General features: G+C 39.4%; 1 protein-coding gene across 3 annotated transcripts in view; it reads left to right on the top strand.

The window, feature by feature from the left end:
- MACROD2 (MACRO domain containing 2) overlaps window positions 1-23,079 on the top strand; it is a 2,312,183-nt gene that overhangs the window by 2,219,670 nt on the left and 69,434 nt on the right. For all 3 annotated transcript variants that reach the window (XM_027560273.1, XM_027560275.1, XM_027560274.1), the window contains 2 exons: window positions 2,704-2,778; window positions 3,036-3,128. In XM_027560273.1, coding sequence (XP_027416074.1) covers window positions 2,704-2,778; window positions 3,036-3,128 — 168 coding nt within the window. The remainder of the gene's footprint in view (window positions 1-2,703; window positions 2,779-3,035; window positions 3,129-23,079) is intronic.

Genomic DNA, 23,079 nt, shown 5'->3' with positions numbered 1-23,079 from the left:
AGGAGACATGGCCTCATATAATGCCAGAGATAGAATCTAAGGTATTAGTATCTGGTGCTGTAGTTCAGTCGCTAAGTCATGTCTCACTCTTTTGTGACCCCGTGGACTGTAGGCCACCAGACTTCTCTGTCCATGGGATTTCCCAGGCAAGAATACTGGACTGAGTGGCCCTTTCCTTCCCCAGGGGATCTTCCCAACCCAGGGATCAAACCTGCCTCTTCTGTATTGGTAGGTGTATTCTTTACCAATGAGCCACCAGGGAAGCCCAAGATAGTATCTAGGGGATTTTGGGGGGGGTGTGGGGAGGGTTTTTTCCCTAAAGATAATGAAATGGAAGCCCAAAGAGATGGTGATTTGCCTAAAACATTCAATTCTTCCTCCAAAATTCTTTGCAGTAAATATAGCGCATGTAGTGCTTAGCCTTAGTGCTCTGTTGCTAATGGAAATAAGTTACAGTCCCTAATTACTATTTACTGACGTTGATGAGGACTACAATGGAGGACCAATTAATTAAACATGTATTGATCACTCTTTATTAGTAGGTGTTAGGTAGAGAAGCTTCCCAGGTGCAATGGTAAAGAATCTGCCTGCCAATGCAGGTGGAGATAAGAAACATGGGTTTGATCCCTGGGTCAGGAAGATCCCTTGGAGGAATAAACAGCAACCCACTCCAGTTTTCTTGCTGGAAAATACCATGGACAGAGGAGCCTGGTGGGCTATAGTCCATAGGATTGCAAAGAGTTGAACACAACTGAGCAGCTGAGCACGTGCACACACTAGGCAGATTAATACGAATAAAACAATGTGTAACATCACAGTGCTTACAACCTGATAAGGGAAACGAACACAGATACAGCTGTATTATAGTGTGATGAGAATAATAAATAGGTGAATAAATAGCATAAATAAATAGGCAAAGGAACTCAATGTGCAAAGATGTGATCACTTTGTATGGTACCCAGAGGTGAAAAGCATGGAAATGATTTTGGGGGGTAAAGATTCTGCATGGCTTTCTGCCCCATATAAGGACTTTTGGGGACTTCCCTGGTGGTCCACAGGCTAAGATTCCACACTTCCCATGTGGCACTAGCGCTTAACAACCCGCCGGCCAGTGCAGAAGACATAAAAGATGCAGGTTCGATCCCTGGGTCAGGAAGATCCCCTGGAGGAGGAGATAGCAACCTACTCCAGTATTCTTGCCTGAAGAATCCCATGAATAGAGGAGCGAGGGTAACAGTCCACAGGGTCACAAAGAGTTGGATGCAGCTAAAGTGACTTAGCACACAGCACACTGGTGGTCCCAGGGGTTAAGACTCTATGTCGTCAATACAAGGGCCATGGCTTTGATCCCTGGTTGGGGATCTAAGATCCCACGTGCTGTGTGGTATAGCTGAAAGAAAAAAGACTTGTATCATGACATAGTCCGTTAGACATAGTCTAATTGGAATTCTCATACATTTCTGGTGAGACTATAAAATGGAACGAATTCTTCAGAACACCATTTCTCAGGAGTTAGTCAAGCTAAACGTATGTGTTGCCTCTTATTTAACCATTTCACTCCTGGGTTTATACCCAAGTGATATGAATACATATGTCCCTCAAAAGACATATACAAAAATGTTTTTAATAGTGTTATTCATTTAGCCCCAAACTGGAACATATTTGTACAATGGAATAATATACATCGGTGATAAAGAATAGACCATTGATACATGCAGTGGCAAGGATTAATCTTACAGAAAACATAAAGTAAAATACAAAAGAGCACACACTGTATATTCTGTTTAGGTGAACTGGGCACATACACTTGTCTCATAGGAACCACTGCAAGTCACATGGTCTCAGGCAGGGAGAGAAGATCTTTTCACAGAAGTAGAGACAACTTGGAAAAACAATGCATCTCCTTTAGGAATGTACGCAGGCTAAGAGCCCAAGAACCTCTGCTTCAGCTTTGTACCTATAACCTCTAGCTCTGGAATTTTTTTTAATGTAACAGTAATATCCTTAGCATAAAATCTTTCATTAAAATGATGCAAAATGGACAAATTTCATTTTCTTCTCTTAGCCCTTAAATGTTCTGAACGCCACAGGGGAGAGGAGGAGAACCCAAGAGGGTGGGGAGAAAATGCTTTCCTAGATAATCAGCCTTGGTGTAATCAAGAGTTGGCTGAATTCCCTCCTGATCTTTGCTGTATTTAGTAGGTTTTTATGAGAATGGTTGAGCTATTAGGTGACCCCCATCCCTGTGTGCTCATGTTACTCAAGTTTTTTTATGCTCTGCTGATGGAAGAATGAAAATACAAATAGTATTTTAATTTCCTAGGAATCCTTAATACAGAAAGATCTATATAGTAAAGAGAAATTGAATATAATTAACCCATGCAGTCTAGAACTTCTTCAACATTTCGACTTCCAGTTTGTATCCATTGATGTTCAGTGTATTGATAAGCTAGATACTAATTACACCAATCAGTTCAAAGAAAAGTTTTTTGCCTACGTTATCTGGATATTTCTCATTAACTAATCAATATACATTTGATAATTTACAAAATAAGATATTCACCTTCGGCTTTGGTTTAGAACTGTTCTCTACCTCTCCAGGCATGATCAAAGCATGGTTTCTGAATTGATTGTCTTTTCAAACCAGGGATAAAGCTATGGCCATCCATATCATATTTATTTTTCAATCACTGTTCTTAACAGGGCAAGAGAATGATTCAACGAAGAAAGAAGTAAAACTTGAGGCAGAGTCCCAGAGTTCATCTATGGAAACAGAAGGTATTGGAACCAGAATATATTGTTATCTGAGGATGTGGTGACACTATCATGACGTCTGTATATACTGGTGTGTGTGAGCAGGGTGCGTGCGTGCTTTTCGGCAGTGATTCCTGGAGAGTGGCTCTCGTGGTCTCCTTAGGTGACCGTTGAAACTTGGAGGGGAAAAAAGAACTTTAACTTTCTGAGCTTTAGTCACTGTTTTCTCGCAGATTCCAACTACAACATCTCTGAGCTTCCTTCTGTCTCATTCCATTTAGAGCTTTCATCAAACCAAGAAGATGCCATGATTGTGGAGCAACCAGAAGTGACCCCACTAACAGACGACCAAGGAGAAAACGAAGGTGGAAAAGGTAGGACTGCTCTTAAATTACCCTGTCAAGAGTAGGGAGTTTCTTTGGATTCCTGCCTAGAATCCCACCATCAGCATTATCCTCGTTCAATTGCAGACTGTCAAGGGGCAACATGAATATTTCTTCAATTCTGAACTTACTTTTGAAAGTAAAATAAAATCCAGAAGTAGTGAAAGAAGATACTTGTAACAGTTTTTCATTCTTTCAAGGAGTATGAGGATGTTTTTATTATCAATTTAGATTCATTTTTTACATTATAGTCTTGAGAAAACCTCTAAGAAACAGATATTATGAACTAGATGGATGAAAGTCTTAGAAAATCTGAAATGGCTTTAAAACAACTAAATTAACCATTTTGTACTGATTTCATTCTGTCATCCTTCATATGGTAGTGATTAAGGAAGCAATTTGTATAAAATGCGGGCATTGTATGAACCTTCTAAATTATAAGTTTGTCCACTAATATTAGGATACAATAATATTGAGTACTGGTAAAAAAAAAAATAAGTGAGCATTATAATGATTTCAGAGAACATTAGAGGAATGGTCACTTTGTAAGTTTTAATGTAGCATTTGGGGCAAGAAGCCAATATATTAAAAGTGGACATTAAAAAATATCTTTAAATTTATCAAAGAAATTTATTAAAGAACTTAAAAGGAGCTAAGAATGGGAAGTAAAGAATGAAATAGTTTTGTTTCCTATACTGTATCATAAATCATACCATTATTAAATATGTGTTTGCAAGGTAGTTACAGAGTAATAACTTGACAGGCCTTGTTTACAGAACACAGTGATCAATTTTGTTTCCAAATGAAAATGCAGACATGATCTCAATTGTAAAAACAAGTCAATGGTAAGTACAGCTTCCAAATTACGAACTCTTTTTTGGCAGCAGCATTGACACAGTTTAATTACCAAGTCATGTTAGTGATTTTGAGACTTTTTTTTTTTTAAATGCACTGCATTTAGAGCACAATATTCTTCTATGTCTTTTGTCTAATGACCTTTTATCTAATAGCAAACCCTAGTTCAGACTCATGACACCATGTTCCTGGCAGGTCAAATGAATTTTGGAGAATTTATGTCTGACAATGATAACAGAAAATTGATACAACCCTCACTTGAAATACAGATACACGGCCTTTCTCCTTTTGTTACTGTACACAAGTCCATGTGCCCAATTCACAGTGAGGCCAAACGAATGGCAATGTCAGAGTTCTGAGCAAAGAAAGGTTTATTGCAGGAATGTATAAGGAGAACAGGTGGCTTATGCTCAAAAAATCCCAAACTCCCTGAAAAGTTTCAGCAAAGCACTTTCAAAGGCCAGGTAAGGGAGAGGAATCCAAGAGCGTGAAATCTGTCTACAGCAGAAATTATTTACTTTTTATGCTGCATCTCAAGACATGCAAATGAGGAACATCAAACAACTGGTTCATTGTCCTTTTTTTCACTTGGCTTACAAGGGAAAAGTCCGTGCTCAACACACGTTGACTCGTCACCCTTTCCCAGTGGTTTCTCCAGTACGTGGCGTTCCTACTGAAGAGCTCAGTTCTCTCCCGTAGGGATCAATGCCAATCCTCTTCTCCAAAAGAAGGGATGGCCCAGGAGGAAGAAGTGAGATCAAATTCTACTACTTGCTTGTATCAACTGTGAAGTTGAATTTCTTTGTTAAGGGACTGCTCTGGTGGTCTTTCAACTTAAAAAATCATTCACATCCTATAAGTTGAGAGTTACGGTTTACTCAATGGGAATTTTCAGGACTTCAAGCCCAGGAGACAGTGCCTTAGAGAACTACTCCAAAGAGGCAAAGTGGGTAGCCGGCTTGTATAGAAGTTTTGCAATAAAGGGCAGGTAGTCTGAACATCAAAAGATTATTGTTAATTAAAGGAAAACCAGATATCTCAAGTTAAGAAATTTAGCGCTTTTCTATGTATGATAAGATACAGGAGTCTGGGCTCACCAAAATCATTCCTTTGATACACACCTCCCCTGTCCAGGGCCAGCATCCTGTATTTTCACATCCCAAGTTTCTTCAGGGCTCACCGTGGGGAGTGATTGCAAGGAGTGGCTGCTAGATGGCAGGTATTCTTTTCTTTCTTGAGTTCTGTCAGGGCTCACCAGCTCACTGTTGGCAGTGGCTGAGGTTCCTGATGACCGTGACATCCTTTGTTTACTGATATGACAGGAAATACTCCACTCCTCAGTCCAGTGGTTAAGAGTCCATGCTCCCACTGCAGAGGCTGTGGATTCCATCCCTAGTTGTAGAATCAAGACCCTGCCCCAGCAAAAAAAAAAAAAATATATATATATATATATATAACTTCTCTGTTACATGTTCTGCCTTGAGTTTGTTCTTGTTCGGTCACTAACTTGTGTCTGGCTCTTTGGACCCATGAACTGCAGCACACCAGGCTTCCCTGTCCTCCACTGTTTCCCTGCATTTGTTCAAACTCATGTCCATTGAGTCAATGATGCCATCCAACCATCTCATCCTCTGTCTCCCCCTTCACCTCTTGCCCTCAGTCTCCCCCAACATCAGGGTCTTTTCCAATGAGTAGGCTCTTCAGATCAGATGGCCAAAGTATTGGAGCTTCAGCTTCAACATCAGTCCTTTCAATGAATGTTCAGGGTTGATTTCCCTTAGGATGGACTGGTTTGATCTCCTTGCAGTCTAAGGGACTCTCAAGAGCCTTCTCCAGCACCACATTTCAAAAGCATCAATTCTTCAGTGCTCAGCCTTCTTTATGGTCCAACTCTCACATCTGTACATGATTACCAGAAAAACCATACCTTGGACTATCTGGAGGTTTGTTGGCAAAGTGATGTCTCTCCTTTTTAATATGCTGTCTAGATTTGTCATAGCTTTCCTTCCAAGGAGCAAGTGTCTTTTAATTTCATGGCTTCAGTCACCATCTGCAGTGATTTTGGAGTCCAAGAAAAGAAAATCTGTCACTGTTTCCACTGTTTCCCCATCTATTTGCCATAAAGTGATGGGACCAGATGCCATGATCTTTGTTTTTTGAATGTTCAGTTTTAAACCAGCTTTTTCACTCTTCTCTTTCACCTTCATCAAGAGGCTGTTTAGCACCTCTTTGCCTTCTGCCATTAAAGTGGTATCATCTGCATGTCTGAGGTTGTTAATATTTCTCCTGGCAATCTTGATTCCAGCTTGTGAGTCATCCAGCCCAGTGCTTCGCATGATGTACTCTCCATGTAAGTTAAATAAACAGAGTGACAATATACAGCCTTGATGTACTCCTTTCCCAATTTGGAACCAGTCTGTTGTTCCACGTCAGGTTCTAACTGTTGCTTCCTGACCTGCATACAGGTTTCTTACGAGACAGATAAGGTGGTGTGGTATATTTTTGTTTAAATTTGAAATAACTTAAAATTAATCACCTCTATCGTCTTATTCCTTGCTTCAAAGTAAGACTTGAAAGCTATTCTGTTGCCTATAAGGAAAATAAAGGACGGAAAAGGAAGTGATAAGGATTGGGGCATAGATTTGGGGTGTGATGCAGTCCATGGGGTCACTAAGAGTCGGCCATGACTAGGTGACTTCATTTTCACTTTTCACTTTCATGCATTGGAGAAGGAAACGGCAACCCACTCCAGTGTTCTTGCCTGGAGAATCCCAGGGATGGGGGAGCCTGGTGGGCTGCTGTCTATGGGTCGCACAGAGTCGGACACGACTGAAGCGACTTAGCAGCAGCAGCAGCAGCCTCGGTCCTGCCCCCACCAACAAGTTGGATGAACCTGGGGCAAGTGATTTAAACTTTCAGGGCCTTAGTCTCCTCATCTGTAGAAGGGTGATAAAGTACCCGTCACGTGTGGTTGTGATGAAACTTGAATGAGTTAACACTTGCAAAGCAATTCCAACAATACCTGACACACAGAAAGCATACCTTAAGTGTTTAATATTTATCATAATTGGATACATTGATGACAAAGTCAAGAGAACCTATGTGGAGTTCCTCAAGTCCATCCCTATTTTGAAGCTGTAAAAATTTCACATAGTCCACATTATCCTTCAACAGCAAATTGTTCTGCCCATTTCATTCTAAGTACCATCTACTACAGGCTATTTTGGTATACGTGTTTAATCCATAAAGATAGAACAAGATAGAACAATTAATGAAAGGTAAGGAGACATTTCTCTGTATTCAGAATTTTATTGTTTGTCAAAACCTCAATCTTCTGTTTGAGAAATGCTGATTCAACCATAATTTCTATTTTTGTTCTGGGTTTTTAAAAAAATTTTTATTTATTTGGCTGTGCCAACTCTTAGTTGCAGCAAGTGGGGTCTTTTAGTTGTGGGATCTAGTTCCCTGACCAGGGATTGAACCTGGGCCCCCTACATTGGGAGCACAGAGTCTTAGCCACTGGACCACCAGGGAGGTCCCTAATTTCCATTTTTTGAAAGAAGATGGCATTAATTAATGGTAGAGCCAGAGATTAAAAGTAGCAAATAAATTCAAAGTTGTAGAATGTTCTTTAGCTTTTTTTGTTTCATATAGTTACTGTAGAATCTTATTTTAAGACATTTTGAGAATATAGTTTGGAATTTTGTGTATATTCATAATGTCTCTAATGGAAAGTTGCACGTATGCATTAAGAACCTCTCTAATCAGCAAAAAAAAAAAGAATATTCTGTTAAATTTCTAGGGGAATTGTTTACAGCCTTAGAAATATTGTTTCTCTTTTGAGAATCTTTCGAAGGAAACAGAAAATAGTTTGAAAGTGCTTCCTTTCAAAACATTCCAGACTAGAAAAAATGTATGTAGAGCCTTTACTCTCATTTTGCGGCATTCTGTAAGATTAGAAAATATACTTAATCTTTAGGATATATCTTTGATGGCTCCCAGGTGTATGGGCACAGATGTTGTAATATTGTTTTGAAGTTAGCTCTACCAAAATATGGGTTTTAAAGAGAAGTGAAAATATTCAGCAGAAGTTCATGCTGATAAAATTGCACAATAGCACAATGGACATGTCCCTAGGAGACCTGAAATACAAAAATTTCAACAGGCATAAAGTGAGGTTTCACATATGGCAGCTTTTCTCATATAGCCACATTGCCTCTTCCTAAATGAGTCCAGTTTCATTCTTTCCCAGCAGGATCTGTGCACATTTGAAATCCAGTAAAATAGCATCATTTAGGTTAATAACCAAATAAGAAAGTAACCCTATAGATCTCCTCTCAAAAGGATCTCTTGTTTTAGCATAAAATATAAATTTAGCCAGCATTAAAATGTTTTTCTGAATATTTTTATTTCTAGTTGAATTTAGAAATATTTAATATAAAATCTTAACTAGATCAACAGAGTATCATTATTTTATCTCATTTTAACTTACATTGCATTATGAGCATATTGGACTTCCTCTCCAAGTATTATATAGAATGCATGCATCTCAATTATTTTTCTTGTATCCATCAGTAAGTACAATAAGGAGTCAGTTCAGTTCAGTTCAGTTGCTCAGTCATGTCCGACTCTTTATAACCCCATGAATCGCAGCACGCCAGGCCTCCGGGTCCATCACCAACTCCCAGAGTTCATTCAGACTCATGTCCATCGAGTCAGTGATGCCATCCAGCCATCTCATCCTCTGTCATCCCCTTCTCCTCCTGCCCCCAATCCCTCCCAGCATCAGAGTCTTTTCCAATGAGTCAACTCTTCACATAAGGTGGCCAAAGTACTGGAGTTTCAGCTTTAGCATCATTCCTTCCAAAGAAATCCCAGGGCTGATCTCCTTAATCCTTTATTTACTTTGGGGTGATCAAAATGTTGATGGAGATTTAAGGTATATTATGGTCCAAGATCTTCTTAGAAAAAGATGAATATTGACAGGCATGCAAGTGAAATATAAAGCAGCAACAAATATAAATTATCACATCCTTTAGCTTATGTCTTGGCCTCTGATGAATAGGACTATGACACTATATGTGGAGAACCATGGCTTCTGGCTCTGGTTATGTGGTTGCTGGCAATTCTTTACCTTTTATAAATCCCAGTTTCTGGGGTAGTAAAATGACATGCATGAACTCATTAATGCAGGGATGACATTCTCCAAGGTTTGTAAACTTTCTCAGAAGGCCAGCTCTGAAGAACCACATTCTTCTTCTTCTTCTTTTTTTTTTTTTTTTAATGAGATCACAGCTTCCATTTATCTTTCATTTTTGGCTGTGCTGGGTCCGTGTTGTGACATGTGGACTTTCTCTAGTTGTGGCACTTGGGCTTCTCTAGCTGCAGTGCAAGGGCCTGTCTGCTGCAGAGCACGAGCTCTAGAGTGAATGGGCTTAGTAGTTGCAATGCACGTGCTTCTCTAGTTGTGGCACATGGACTTAGCTGCTCTGAGGCATATAGGGTCTTAGTTCCCTGACCCGGAATTGAACCCGTGTCCCCTGCACTGGAAGGCAGATTCTTAACCACTAAACTATCAGGAAGTCCTGAAGACCCACATTCTTGATGAAACAAGGGGTGATGAGATGGGAGCCAGTGGTCATCAATATACTGAGGAAGCTAAAACTGTAGGTTTTACTCAGTTTTACTCTATTGCATTCTATTGATAAAAATACAGGGGTGTCCTAGACCAGACAAAAAGATCAGCCATATTAACTTATTTTAGTTCAGGGCTTAACCAATCATTGCACAGCTGGTAATTCCCTGGAGATACTTTAAGTGGGATAAAAAGAGCCAGTATCTCAAATTAGGTTGACACACAAACTCTTTCTTAGTTCACATGAGAAATTTTTCTTGGAGTTCTCTGGCCACTGTTTCATCTTTCAGTGAAACACAGTACACCACTTTCTCTTCTGCTCCTACCAGTCAAGTTCCTTAGGGTTTTATTTCGTCTGCAGAATACCGCTACACAGCCCTTGGTGTTTTCCGTTATTGATGGGATTCTTACATCACTGATGGAGCCCTTTCCCCTCTTCTTGAAAATCAGCCTGCACACCAGCAATGAAGCAACACATAAACACACAATGCCTGTGACATTCAAGCATTCATATTCCAGTCTGTGCTTGCCTACAGAGAATCATGCTTCAGGCACATTTTTGCTTCATGCCCAATATTCTGTGAAATTTCATCTTGATTAACTTACTGGAATTTAATGTTTTCTGAAGGTCTTTGTATCTTTTCAAATGAAGTCAACTTTAGTAATGCTGCTTATTTCACACTGGCAGTACTATGATTTCATTTTCAAGGGCAGTTTCATTTTCAAATGGTTTCTTTTGTTACCAGTCTTATTTCCTAACCATGTTTTGTAGCTAGAATTTGTCAACCAAAATTTTATTTTAGAATCTAAGATAAATGATAATGCTGGTGCCTGTGAAGCTGCATGCTTCAGATTGGAATTTGAACTAGGACTCAAACCCAAGCAAAACCCTAACTGGGACTTGAACCCAGTCTTTTAATTAGAATCACTGTGACTCTAGTGTCCAGACTTACTGAGACTCACGTTTTCTGTGTCATCACAGAAGGACTTCAAAGACAGGCAAAGTGATCCATAAGAAGTAAATGTGTTAATATAGGATGTTTGTGAACGGTGCAAGTAGGCAGGAAAGGAAGCTCTGCTTGGAGGATTAAATGAGCTACCATTTTATAATTAAGGGAAAATCAAAGTGAAAGTTGCTCAGTTGTGTCCAACTCTGCGATCCCATGGACTGTAGCCTGCCCCATTCCTCTGTCCATGGAATTCTCTCCAAGCAAGAATACTGGAGTGGGTAGCCGTTCCCTTCTCCAGGGGAACTTCCCAACCCAGGGATCGAACCCAGGTCTTCCACATTGCAGGAGGATTTTTACCATCTGAGCCACCAGGGAAGTCCACAAGGTAAAGTGGGAGAAGGAAAAAGTCCACCTCAAATAGAAGTGAGACTTAGCTCAATGGCTCCTCCTTCGTATCAGGCAGGAGGGTGTCTGATCCTATGAGGTCAGACTGGGATTTGTAGCACTTACATCAGTAGAAGAGTGGTAACATTTTTCTTTCGTGGCCTGCGGCATATCTTGTGCTTTTATTTATGGCTTTATAGTTAAGTAGGCCTGCTTTATTCTACAGTGTTCAGGTAGATTTCTTGAGCAATCATGTACGTACAGTGGTCTCCCAAAGTTTCCTAGATTTCCCTTTTTGTCTATAGTCCCCCTACTGGAACTTCTACAGCTGCCTGTATAACTATCCTATTCTATGCCTATCACCTATTCAGCTTTTCTGAAATTTTTTTAAGTATTTAATGAAATTTCTTATATTGGTAAAGTATACTGAATATAAAATTTTTTTTAATTTAAGTAAAGTATTTAAGGCTTCTACATAGTTCTGTGTATGTGACATATACATATAGAATCAGTTCATGCAAATTCCACTGTATAAGTAAAGATACAATGTTTTATTCACATTTTACATTTAAAATAATTTTTAGAGTGCAAATTTTCTTCAGGCTTATCCCTCAAACAAAAGTATAACCTATAATTTTGAAGTAGAAACAAAAAATATATTCACTGCTACAATAATAATTTTGGTTCCATAATGGTGTATATATGTGTGTAAATTTAGATTAAACACATGTAAACCTCATATGTAGCTTCTCAAGAAGAAAGTATATATTAGGCCAAGTCCCCCAGCTTGCTATGATCATCTTGTCTTTTAAGAGTTATAAAAAGTTGCCCTAAACCTCCATTTTACATGCCAGAGAGGAAGAACCACAAACCTAAGTGTATGATAGGCTCAAGTGAACATACGTAGTGGTAGTGTCAGTCGCACAGCCATGTCCAGGTCTTTGCGACCCCGTGGACTGTAGCCCACCAGGCTCCTCTGTCCATGGGATTCTCCAGGCAAGAATACTAGAGTGGGTTGCCATGCCCTTCTCCACGGGATCTTCCCACCCCAGAGAGCAAACCCAGGTCTCCTGCATTGCAGGCAGATTCTTTACCATCTGAGCTACATGGAAGCCCAAGCAAACATTAGGATTGAAATTTATAATTATATAAATCTTAGGATCAAAAATTATAATCCTTTCTCTATCCCTATCTGGGAAGTTTTGACAGAACTTCTTTTCTACTAACTCTGTAGCATCCAGATTGTTTCTGGATCCCCTTTTTCTTCTTAACTTTGTATCAAGCCTAGGTTGTCTGGTTTTCCTTGCGGCTTATCAAAGTAATTTGCAAAGATAAAAAAGATCTCTTCCTTAAGTGGAATTCTATCTCTAGGTGTTGAACTTTTTATTTCTCTCTGTTGCGTTAGAGTTCTGTAACTCTCAGTGCATAAATTACCTTAATTCTTTTTTTTTTTCCTTTTCCAAAACAACTTTTTATTGAAATATAGCTGATGTATTAGTTTCAGATATACAGCAAAGTGATTCAGATATGTGTGTGTGTGTGCATGTAAATATTCTTTCAGATTCTTTTCCATTATAGGTTATTATAAGATATTGAATATAGATATATATATACACACACAGTAGGACCTTGTTTATCTATGTTATATATAGTGGTATTGATCTATTAATCCCAGACTCCTAATTTATCCCTCCCTCCCTCTTTCCCCTTAGGTAACCATAAGCTTGTTTTCTGTGTCTGTGAGTCTCTTTCTGTTTTGTAAGCAAGTTCATCTGTATCATTTTTTTATATTCCATGTATTCAGTTCAGTTCAGTCGCTCAGTCGTGTCCAGCTCTTTGCGACCCCATGAATTGCAGCATGCCAGGCCTCCCTGTCTACCACCAACTCCCGGAGTTCACTCAGACTCACGTCCATCGAGTCAGTAATGCAATCCAGCCATCTCATCCTCTGTCGTCCCCTTCTCCTCCTGCCCCCAATCCCTCCCAGCATCAGAGTCTTTTCCAATGAGTCAACGCTTCGCACGAGGTGGCCAAAGTACTGGAGTTTCAGCTTCAGCATCACTCCTTCCAAAGAAACCCCAGGGCTGATCTCCTTTAGGATGGACTAGTTGGATCTCCTTGCAGTCCAAGGGACTCTCAAGAGTCTTCTCCAACAGCACAGTTCAAAAGCATCAATTCTTCGGCGCTCAGCTTTCTTCACAGTCTAACTCTCACATCCATACATGACCACAGGAAAAACCATAGCCTTGACTAGACAGACATTTGTTGGCAAAGTAATGTCTCTGCTTTTCAATATGCTATCTAGGTTGGTTGTAACTTTCCTTCCAAGGAGTAAACGTCTTTTAATTTCATGGCTGCAATCACCATCTGCAGTGATTTTGGAGCCCAAAAAAATAAAGTCTGACACTGTGTTAGTGATGCCATTTGGTATTTCTCTTTCTCTATCTGACTTACTTCACATGACAACCTCTAGATCCATCCATTTGGCTGCAAATGGCATTAATTCATTCTTTATCCATTCACCTGCCAATAGACATTTAAGTTGCTTCCGTGTCTTGGCTATTGTAAATAGTGCTGCCATGAATATTGGGGTGCATGTATGTTTCTGAGTTATATGAAACATCTTTTCCAGATATGTGCTCAGGAGTGGGATCGCTGAATCACATAATAAACTCTATTTTTGGTTTTTGAAAGAATCTCTATTATTCTCCATAGTGGTTGCACAAATTTATATTCTCACCAACAGTGTAGGAGGATTCCTTTTTCTGCACACTCTCTTCAGTATTCATCATCTGTAGATTTTTTGATGATGGCCCTTCTGACCAGTGTAAGATGATACCTCATCCTAGTTTTCATTTGCATTTCTCTAATGCCTTAGTGATGCTGAGCATCTCTGCATGTGCCTATTGGCCATTTGAACGTCTTTGGAGAAATGTCCATTTAAGTCTGCCCATTTTCTGATTGAGTTGTTTGTTTTCTTGACATTGAGCTGTATGAGCTATTTGTCTATTTTGGAAATTAGTTCCTTCTCAGTTTCATTGTTTGCAAATATTTTCCCCTAGTCCATAGGATGTCTTTTCATTTTGTTTATGGTTGCCTTCACTGTGCGAAAGCTTTTAAGTTTAATTAGGTCCCATTTGTTTATTTTTGCTTTTATTTCCATTATGCTGGGAAATGGATCAAAAAAATTATTGCTGCAATGTATGTCAAAGAGGACTCTTCCTATGTTTTGCTCTAGGACAGGGGTCTTCAACCCCCAGGGCTATGGACCAGTACCAGTCTGTGGCCTGTTAGGGACCAGGCCACACGGCAGGAGGTGAGTGGTGGGCAGAACCGAAACCATGCTCCCCCTGCTTCCATCTGTGGAAAAATTGTGTTCCGTGAGACCAGTCCTTGGTGCCAGAAACACTGGGCCCTGCTGCTCTGTGAGTTTTATCCAGGCTTGTATTTAGGTATTTAATTCACTTTGAGTTTTCTTTTCTATATGGTATTAGAGAGTGTGCTCATTTCATTCTTCTACATTTAACTGTCCAGTTTTCCCAGCACCACTTATTGAAGAGATTGTCTTTTTTCCATTGTATATTCTTGCCTCCTTTGTCATAGATTAATTGAGTGTAAGTGTGTGGGTTTATTTCTGGGCGTTTTCTCTTGTTCCATTGATCTGTGTGTCTGTTTTTGGGCCAGTACCATACGGTTCTGATTACTCTAGCTTTACAGTATAGGCTGAAGTCAGGGAGTCTGATTCCTGCAGCTCTTTTCTTCTTTATCAGGATTTTTTTGGCTCTTCAGGGTCTTTTGGGTTTCCATACAAATTTAAAAAAATATTTATTCTAGTTCTGTGAAAAATATCATTGATAATTTGATAGGGGTTGTACTGAGTCTGTAGATGACACTGGGTAGTATGGTCACTTTAACAATATGTATTCTTCCAGTCCAGAAACACTGAAGTACCTTCATCCTTAACAGATGTAAAGAGTAGTTCTTATTTGCATATACACATAATATTATTTTACATCTATCAATACTATCGTTAAATATTCCAAAATTAGCCTCCTCTCAAACAGTGGGTATAATTGTTAACATTTGGTGACACATTCATTAGATCTGCCCTCTTCTCTAAGATATTAAATCATGCTAAATTATAATTTTCATGAAGATAAAATCATGGTATCTCCATAATACACATACAGTCAGGAATACTGAATATACCCATACATAAACACACACACACATAATTCAGGAATATTGACATTTGAAAGACTGGTTAATATCATATAGGGCAATAAAATGTATTCTTTCTTATTGACCAAACAGAATGCATTTGCACTGCTATGAACAAGTCTCTTTTTCATTATTATAAGTATTCTAAAAGGTAACTCTACCTGTAAAATAGTCTAGTTGTAGAAAGTCAAAGAGGTAACACCTTATAGAATCAAATAATCTGCAGTTCTCTGCCTGCAAACACTAGACCTTCCAAGACTCTCAGCAGTGTCTCCTTAACTCAGGAAATCTGCTGGACTGTGCACTGTGGTCTGGAAAGCCTCTCTATGTGGTCAGCGGGGACAACCACAGGGCTCACCTCATTTCCTTACTCTCAGGCATCACTGACACCAGATTGTAATATTAATTGGTGCTTTTATTTTCCATGACAATGGAGAAATGTTAGCATACTTTAATTTACCTCATCTCAATAAGTGCCATTATTGCAATATATTTTAACTCTCAATCTATCTTAACCCCCACAGTACGTTATTCTTATTATAATTATCATTGATTTGTACATCACTGTTCATTTAGACTTATCCAATAATTGCCATTTACCTTGTTTATAATTCCTTCCATCATCTTTGACCATCTGGGATCAATATCCTTCCACTTGAAGAATACAGAAAGGCCATTAGATAACAAGACTAACACATGCAGGTCTCATCTATACATTGAGTGACTGGATAACTAGGGATTATAATAACAGGGATGTGTAAAAATGTTCACTGACACTTTGTTGTAAAGACCAAAATATTGTCAACCCATTTTTTTAGCATATAACCTTAAAATTAGGTATTAGCTGCTGTATCTGCTTTCAAAGATCACAGAAGTTCAATATCTATTTCCATAAAGAGCTTTTTATATAACAAATAGCCACTGACTATTATATCATATATATAGGGTAAAATATTTATTATACCTGGATTTAGACTTAACCACTTGACTCAATCAGATGAAAGAAATTCTGTACCCTATTGATTGTACAAAAGGTATGTCCATTCTGATTTGGATTTAAAACTTGGTGCTACTTTTCTTTCTGTTTTAGAAGGAAACTCAGTTTCTTTTCATTGCTTTTTATACATCAGGTGCCTTCATTTCAGTGCAGTATGTAAAGAACAGGTGGTGTAAGGAGTACTTTGAATGTTAATTATTTCTTTCATTTATTTCACTGTGAGGATTTACCTTTCAATGTGTTTTTATAATCAAGATGGAAACAGTTAGGGAGCTTGCTGCTTGACTGTTTCACTACATTTATTTTGTGGCATCTGCTTCAAATATTTGTTTAAAAAAAAAAAAAAAAGAAGAAAGGGAGTAAGCATTTTAACAATAGCAAAGGGTTTGAGTTGATGGTATGTTATCACTTTATTTCACTCTGAATCTTCAAAGGAAAGGTTGAGATAAATCAGTCATGTTTCTAACCAAGAAATATCATCTCATAGTTACAGCTTACATTTTTTATATAGAAACATGTCTTTTTGTTCTTCAGAAATGTCATAATTTATTAGTCTCAGATTTTAATTGAAAAGAATAGAAAAAAGCGACAAAGAAAGAAGAATGGAAGAGTAAAAACTGGATATTTCATCTTAAAGATATATTTTAAAGGAGAATGTTTACTTTCCATTCATTGTATTTAGTTTATTTCTTAAATATACACAACTTTTAATTCTTATGTCCTTCATTTTTCTTATAATATTGAACACAGTTCATAAAATAATATTAAGGATCAAGAGGTGTGAAGTTCATGATTTATTAATACACAGACATATAATTCCAACAGAAAGGAACACTTTTCAAAATTAATATAGTCATTTCATGCTATTACATTACTCGTTTTTCCCATTAACAAAATATTATAGACAACCTTAATCAGAAAACAAAATTTGCATAAAATGTAGTAATTATACATAATTAGTAGGATAATAATAGACAAGATATTGATAAACTCATATACGTGTGTATAAGTGAGTGAGAGACAGACAGACAGACAGAACCAGCAAGCATTGAGGGTGAAGGTGCTGTGTTGCTGGCTTGGAGGATGGATGAGGTGGCTGAGTGGCAGAGAATCTGCCTGCCAGTGCAGGGGACACGGGAGACATAGTTCAATCCCTGAGTCGGGAAGATCCCCTGGAGGAGGAAATGGCAACCCATTCCAGTATTCTTGCCTGGAAAATCCCAGGGACAGAGAAGCCTGGCAGGTAACAGTCAGGCTACCTCTTTGGGGTAGCAAAGAGTCGGATAAAACTGAGTATGCAGACACACACATACAGAAGGAGGGCCTGTGAGATGAGGAACAGAGGCAGCCTCTAAAAACTTGAATATGCAAGGGAAAGGATTCTTCCCAGATCCTCCAGAAGGAAGGGAACTCTACAGACATCTTGATTTTAGCCCCATAAAAACCCATTTCAGACACTGCCTCCAGAACTATAAGACAATAAATTTGTGTTAAGACACAGTCTATGGTAATTTGTTACAACAGGACTGGGGAGCTACTACATTAACCTTCAACATAGTTTGGAAAAAACTTGTTGAGAAATTTAGGCTTTTCTTAATAGATCCCCAACAAAAGGAGAGGCACCAATATCTTCCCATGCTCTAGTTGGAAGTTGGAAATTACAGTGGTCCCTCCTTCTATAGGGCTTCCCTGATAGCTCAGTTGATAAAGAATCTTCCTGCAATGCAGGAGACCCCAGTTCAATTCCTGGGTTAGGAGGATCCTCTGGAGATGGGATAGGCTACCCACTCCAGTATTGTTGGTCTTCCCTTGTGGCTCAGCTGATAAAGAATCCACCTGCAATGGGGGAGACCTGGGTTTGACACCTGGGTTGGGAATATCCCCTGGAGAAGGGAACAGCTACCCACTCCAGTATTATGGCCTTGAGAATTCCATGGACTGTGTAGTCCATAGGGTCACAAAGAGTCAGACACGACTGAGCGACTTTCACTCCTTCTATAATCTATGCTAAATTAGGCAGCGTTTTTAATTATCATGAGCTATCCTTTTTTAATGTCAGTCTCTGTTGGTTGCACAACTGGGATTTAATTCTGGTAAATCTAATTACTGTGGCCACAGTAAGTGCCAGTAGAATAGTTATGGATTTCTAAGAGATTAGAAGAAAAGGAATTAAAGGCAGTAAGAAAATGAAAAAGGGAAGGAGAAGGAAAGATGAATGAGAGAAGAAGGGAGGGAGAAAAGGAAAAGGATGGAAGGAGGAAAAAAGTCTGTTTTCTATTTTCTGACTTGGGAAAAATAATAAAGTAAATACCCGACTAATGCTTTCTGGAAATGAAGGAGATGTAAAATTTATGTCCAACAGACCTTCCAGTTGAGCTCTCCCTTACTGATATCACAAAACGCGAACAGAGAACTCCTTGACCTTAATAGTTTCTAATCGTTTAAAGCCAAGCTGATAGCAAACCTTGTTCAAACATAATGACTCTCAAAACTTAAGTGTGTGCGAGAAGTAGAGTGTTTGTTTAAAAAATGGATTTCTGGCCTCTGCTCCAGGAGATTCCGGTGTAGCAGGTCTAGGTGGGTCTGTGATCTAAACTTCTGTCAATCTCCTCGTGATGGTGACGCTGCTGGTTTGTGGACCACATTTTGAATGGCTCCACTGTTTTGCTGGAAATTTTCATTTTTCTCTCAGGTTCAAAGGATTGGTTAACAAAATAAGTCACTCGTTATATACAAATAAATAATACAAATATTTGTTAGAGAATTATCTAGCTTACTTTCAATATACTAACATTAAAAGAAAAGAAAAATAGAGCAGAAGATACATCGCCAAATTGGGTTTTGACCAACATCCAGACTTAATATAGCACTGGGAAGTCCCATGTCACAGCACATATGGTGTCCCACTTGGGAAAAGGTCCCAGGCAGGACGTCCAGTCCGTGGGTGAGACTTCAAAGACGCAGTTCAGGGTTCCCACCTATAACCCCAGGATGCAACCTGATATCATCACCAATCTGTGAGCAAAGTACAGCTCTGGTTTCTGGTTAATGCTATTTTGTTCTGTAAATCTTGGAATGTTGCTAAGTCCTGGGAGTAGTGGGCCAGACCTCCTCTAGGAACTTAACAAATTCCAAGATCCACTTCCTATCTATCGTGTTTCTCTCCTGACACTCACAGTAGTACATATAATGGTCATCTGAATTCACTAAATTAATTTTGGTTCATTTTAGATCGCTGATTCCTAAAGTGTCCACATTCACTCTTGCCATCTCCTATTTGACCACTTCTTCCAATTCGCCTTGATTCATGGACCTAACATTCCAGGTTCCTATGCAATATTGTTCTTTACAGCATCGGACTTTACTTCCATCACCAGTCACATCCACAACTGGGTGTTGTTTTTGCTTTGGCTCCATCCCTTCATTCATTCTGGAGTTATTTCTCCACTGATCTCCAGTAGCATATTGGGCACCTACCGACCTGGGGAGTTCGTCTTTCAGTGTCCTATCTTTTTGCCTTTTCATACTCTTCATGGGGTTCTCAAGGCAAGAATAATGAAGTGGTTTGCCATTCCCTTATCCAGTGGACCACGTTTTGTCAGAACTCTCTGCCATGACCCATACGTCTAGGGTGGCCCCACATGGCATGGCTCATAGTTTCACTGAGCAAGACAAGGCTGTGGTCCATGTAATCAGATTGGTTAGTTTTCTGTGATTGTGGCTTTCATTCTGTCTGCCTTCTGCTAGAGAAGGATAAGAGGCTTATGGAAGCTTCCTGATGGGAGAGACTGACTGAGGAGGAAACTGGGTCTTGTTCTGATGGGCAGGGCCATGCTCAGTAAATCTTTAATCCAATTTTCTGTTGATGCACGGGGCTCTGTTCCCTCTCTGTTGTTTGACCTGAGGCCAAACTATGGTGGAGGTAATGAAGATAATGGCACCTCCTTCAACAGGTCCCATGCATGCACTGCTGCACTCAGTGTCCCCAACCCTGCAGTGGGCCATCACTGACCCACATCTCCAAAGGAGACTCCTGGACTCTAAGAATCTGTTAGAAGAAATGGAGTAGCCATCATATTCAACAAAAGAGTCCAAAATGCAGTACTTCGATGCAATCCCAAAAATGACAGAATGATCTCTGTTCATTTCCAAGACAAACCATTCAATATCACAGTAATCTGAGTCTATGCCCCAACCAGTAACGCTGAAGAAGCTGAAGTTGAACGGTTCTATGAAGACCTACAAGACCTTTTCGAACTAACACCCAAAAAAGATGTTCTTTTCATTATAGGGGACTGGAATGCAAAGGTAGGAAGTCAAGAGATAACTGGAGTAACAGGAAAATTTAGCCTTGGAATACAAAACGAAGCAAGTCAAAGGCTAAGAGAGTTTTGCAAGAGAATGCACTGGTCATCACAAACACCCTCTTCCAACAACACAAGAGAAGACTCTATGCATGGACATCACCAGATGGTCAAAACCGAAATAAGATTGATTATATTCTTTGCAGCCAAGGATGGAGAAGCTCTATAAAGTCAGCAAAAGCAAGACTTGGAGCTGACTGTGGCTCAGATCATGAACTCCTTATTGCCAAATTCAGACTTAAATTGAAGAAAGTAGGGAAAACCACCAGATCATTCAGGTATGACCTAAATCAAATCCCTTATGATTATACAGTGGAAGTGAGAAATAGATTTAAGGGACTAGATCTGATAGAGTGCTGGAAGAACTATGGACAGAGATTTGTGACATTGTACAGGAGGCAGATATCAAGACAACCCCCAAGAAAAAGAAATGCAAAAAAGGCAAAATGGCTGTCTGAGGAGGCCTTAAAAAGAGCTGAGAAAAGGAAAGACACAAAAGGCAAAGGAGAAAAGATACACCCATTGAATGCAGAGTTCCAAAGAATAGCAAGGAGAGATAAGAAAGCCTTCCTCAGTGATCCATGCAAAGAAATAGAGGAAAACAATAGAATGGGAAAGACTAGAGATCTCTTCAAGAAAATTAGAGACACCAAGGGAACATTCATGCAAAGATGGGCACAACACAGGACAGAAATGGTATGGACTTAACAGAAGCAGAAGACATTAAGAAGAGGTGGTAAGAATACACAGAAGAAAAATACAAAAAAGATCTTCACAACCCAGATAATCACAATGGAGTGATCACTCATCTAAAGCCAGACATCCTGGAATGTGAAGTCAAGTGGGACTTAGGAAGTATCACCTCAAGCACAGCTAGTGGAAGTGATGGAATTCCAGTTGAGCTAATTCAAATCCTAAAAGATGATGCTATGAAAGTGCTGCACTCAATATGCCAGCAAATTTGGAAAAGTCAGCAGTGGCCACAGGACTGGAAAATATTTGTTTTCATTCCAGTCCCACACAACCACACAACTGCATTCAACTCACACGCTAGCAAAGTAATGCTCAAAATTCTCCAAGCCAGGCTTCAATAATACTTGATCTGTGAACTTCCAGATGTTCAAGCTGGATTTAGAAAAGGCAGAGTAACCAGAGATCAAATTGCCAACATCTGTTGGATCATCAAAAAAGCAAGAGAGTTGCAGAAAAACATCTATTTCTGCTTTATTGACTATGCCAAAGCCTTTGACTGTGTGGATCACAATAAACTGAAGAAAATTCTTAAAGAGATGGGAATACCTGACCACCTGACCTGCCTCCTGAGAAATCTGTGTGCAGGTCAAGAAGCAACAGTCAGAACTGGACATGGAAGAACAGACTGGTTCAAAATCGGGAAAGGAGTACATCAAGGCTGTATATTGTCACTGTGCTTATTTAACTTATGTGCAGAGTATATCATGCAAAATGCTGGGCTGGATGAAGCACAAGCTGGAATCAAGATTGCTGGGAGAAATATCAATAACCTCAGATATGCAGATGACACCACCCTTATGGTAGAAAGAGAAGAAAAACTAAAGAGCCTCTTGATGAAAATGAAAGAGGACAGTGAAAAAGTTGGCTTAAAGCTCAACATTCAGAAAACTAAGATTATGGCATCCAGTCCCATCACTTCATGTCAAATAGATGGGGAAACAGTGGAAACAGCGACAGACTTTATTTTGGGGGGCTCCCAAATCACTTCAGATGGTGATTGCAGCCATGAAATTAAAAGACACTTGCTCTGTGAAAGAACATTTATGACAAACCTAGATAGCATATTCAAAAGCAGAGCCATTATTTTGCCAACAAAAGTCCATCTAGTCAAAGCTATGGTTTTTCCAGTAGTCACGTATGGATATGAGAACTGGACTATAGAGAAAGCTGAGCACTGAAGAATTGATGCTTTTGAACTGTGGTGTTGGAAAAGACTCTTGAGTCCCTTGAACTGCAAGGAGATCCAACCAGTTCATCCTAAAGGAAATCAGTCCTGGATATTCATTGGAAGGAATGATGCTGAAGCTAAAACCCCAATACTTTGGCCACCTGATGCGAAGAACTGAGTCATTTGAAAAGACCATGCTTCTGGGAGAGATTGAAGGCAGGAGGAGATGGGGACAACAGAGGATGAGATGGTTGGATGCCATCACTGACTGAATGGACATGAGTTTGAGTGAGCTCCGGGAGTTGGTGATGGACAGGGAGGCCTTGCATGCTGCAGTCCATGGGGTCGCAAAGAGTCAGACATGACTGAGCGACTGAACTAAACTGAACCTGACCCTCAAAGCAGGTGTGGTGACACCCACAGCAGTGGTCAGGGCAGAGTCCAGGTTAAGTCAGAAGCAAGGTCAGAGGCCTGCTCTGCTCTTTTGCCTCTGAAGCCTGAACAAGACGAGTTCTATTTTATTTCCCTAACAACCACTACTCCAGGATTTCCTATCCAAATTTAGACAATTATTTTTTAAAAACCCATTAAACCTTTCCCTCTGCCTTATTTTTT

Source organism: Bos indicus x Bos taurus, chromosome 13 (assembly GCF_003369695.1).
Source record: "Bos indicus x Bos taurus breed Angus x Brahman F1 hybrid chromosome 13, Bos_hybrid_MaternalHap_v2.0, whole genome shotgun sequence".
NCBI lineage: Eukaryota > Metazoa > Chordata > Mammalia > Artiodactyla > Bovidae > Bos > Bos indicus x Bos taurus.
Note: the sequence above shows the minus strand (reverse complement) of the source record. Positions and strands in the feature narration are given on the sequence as shown.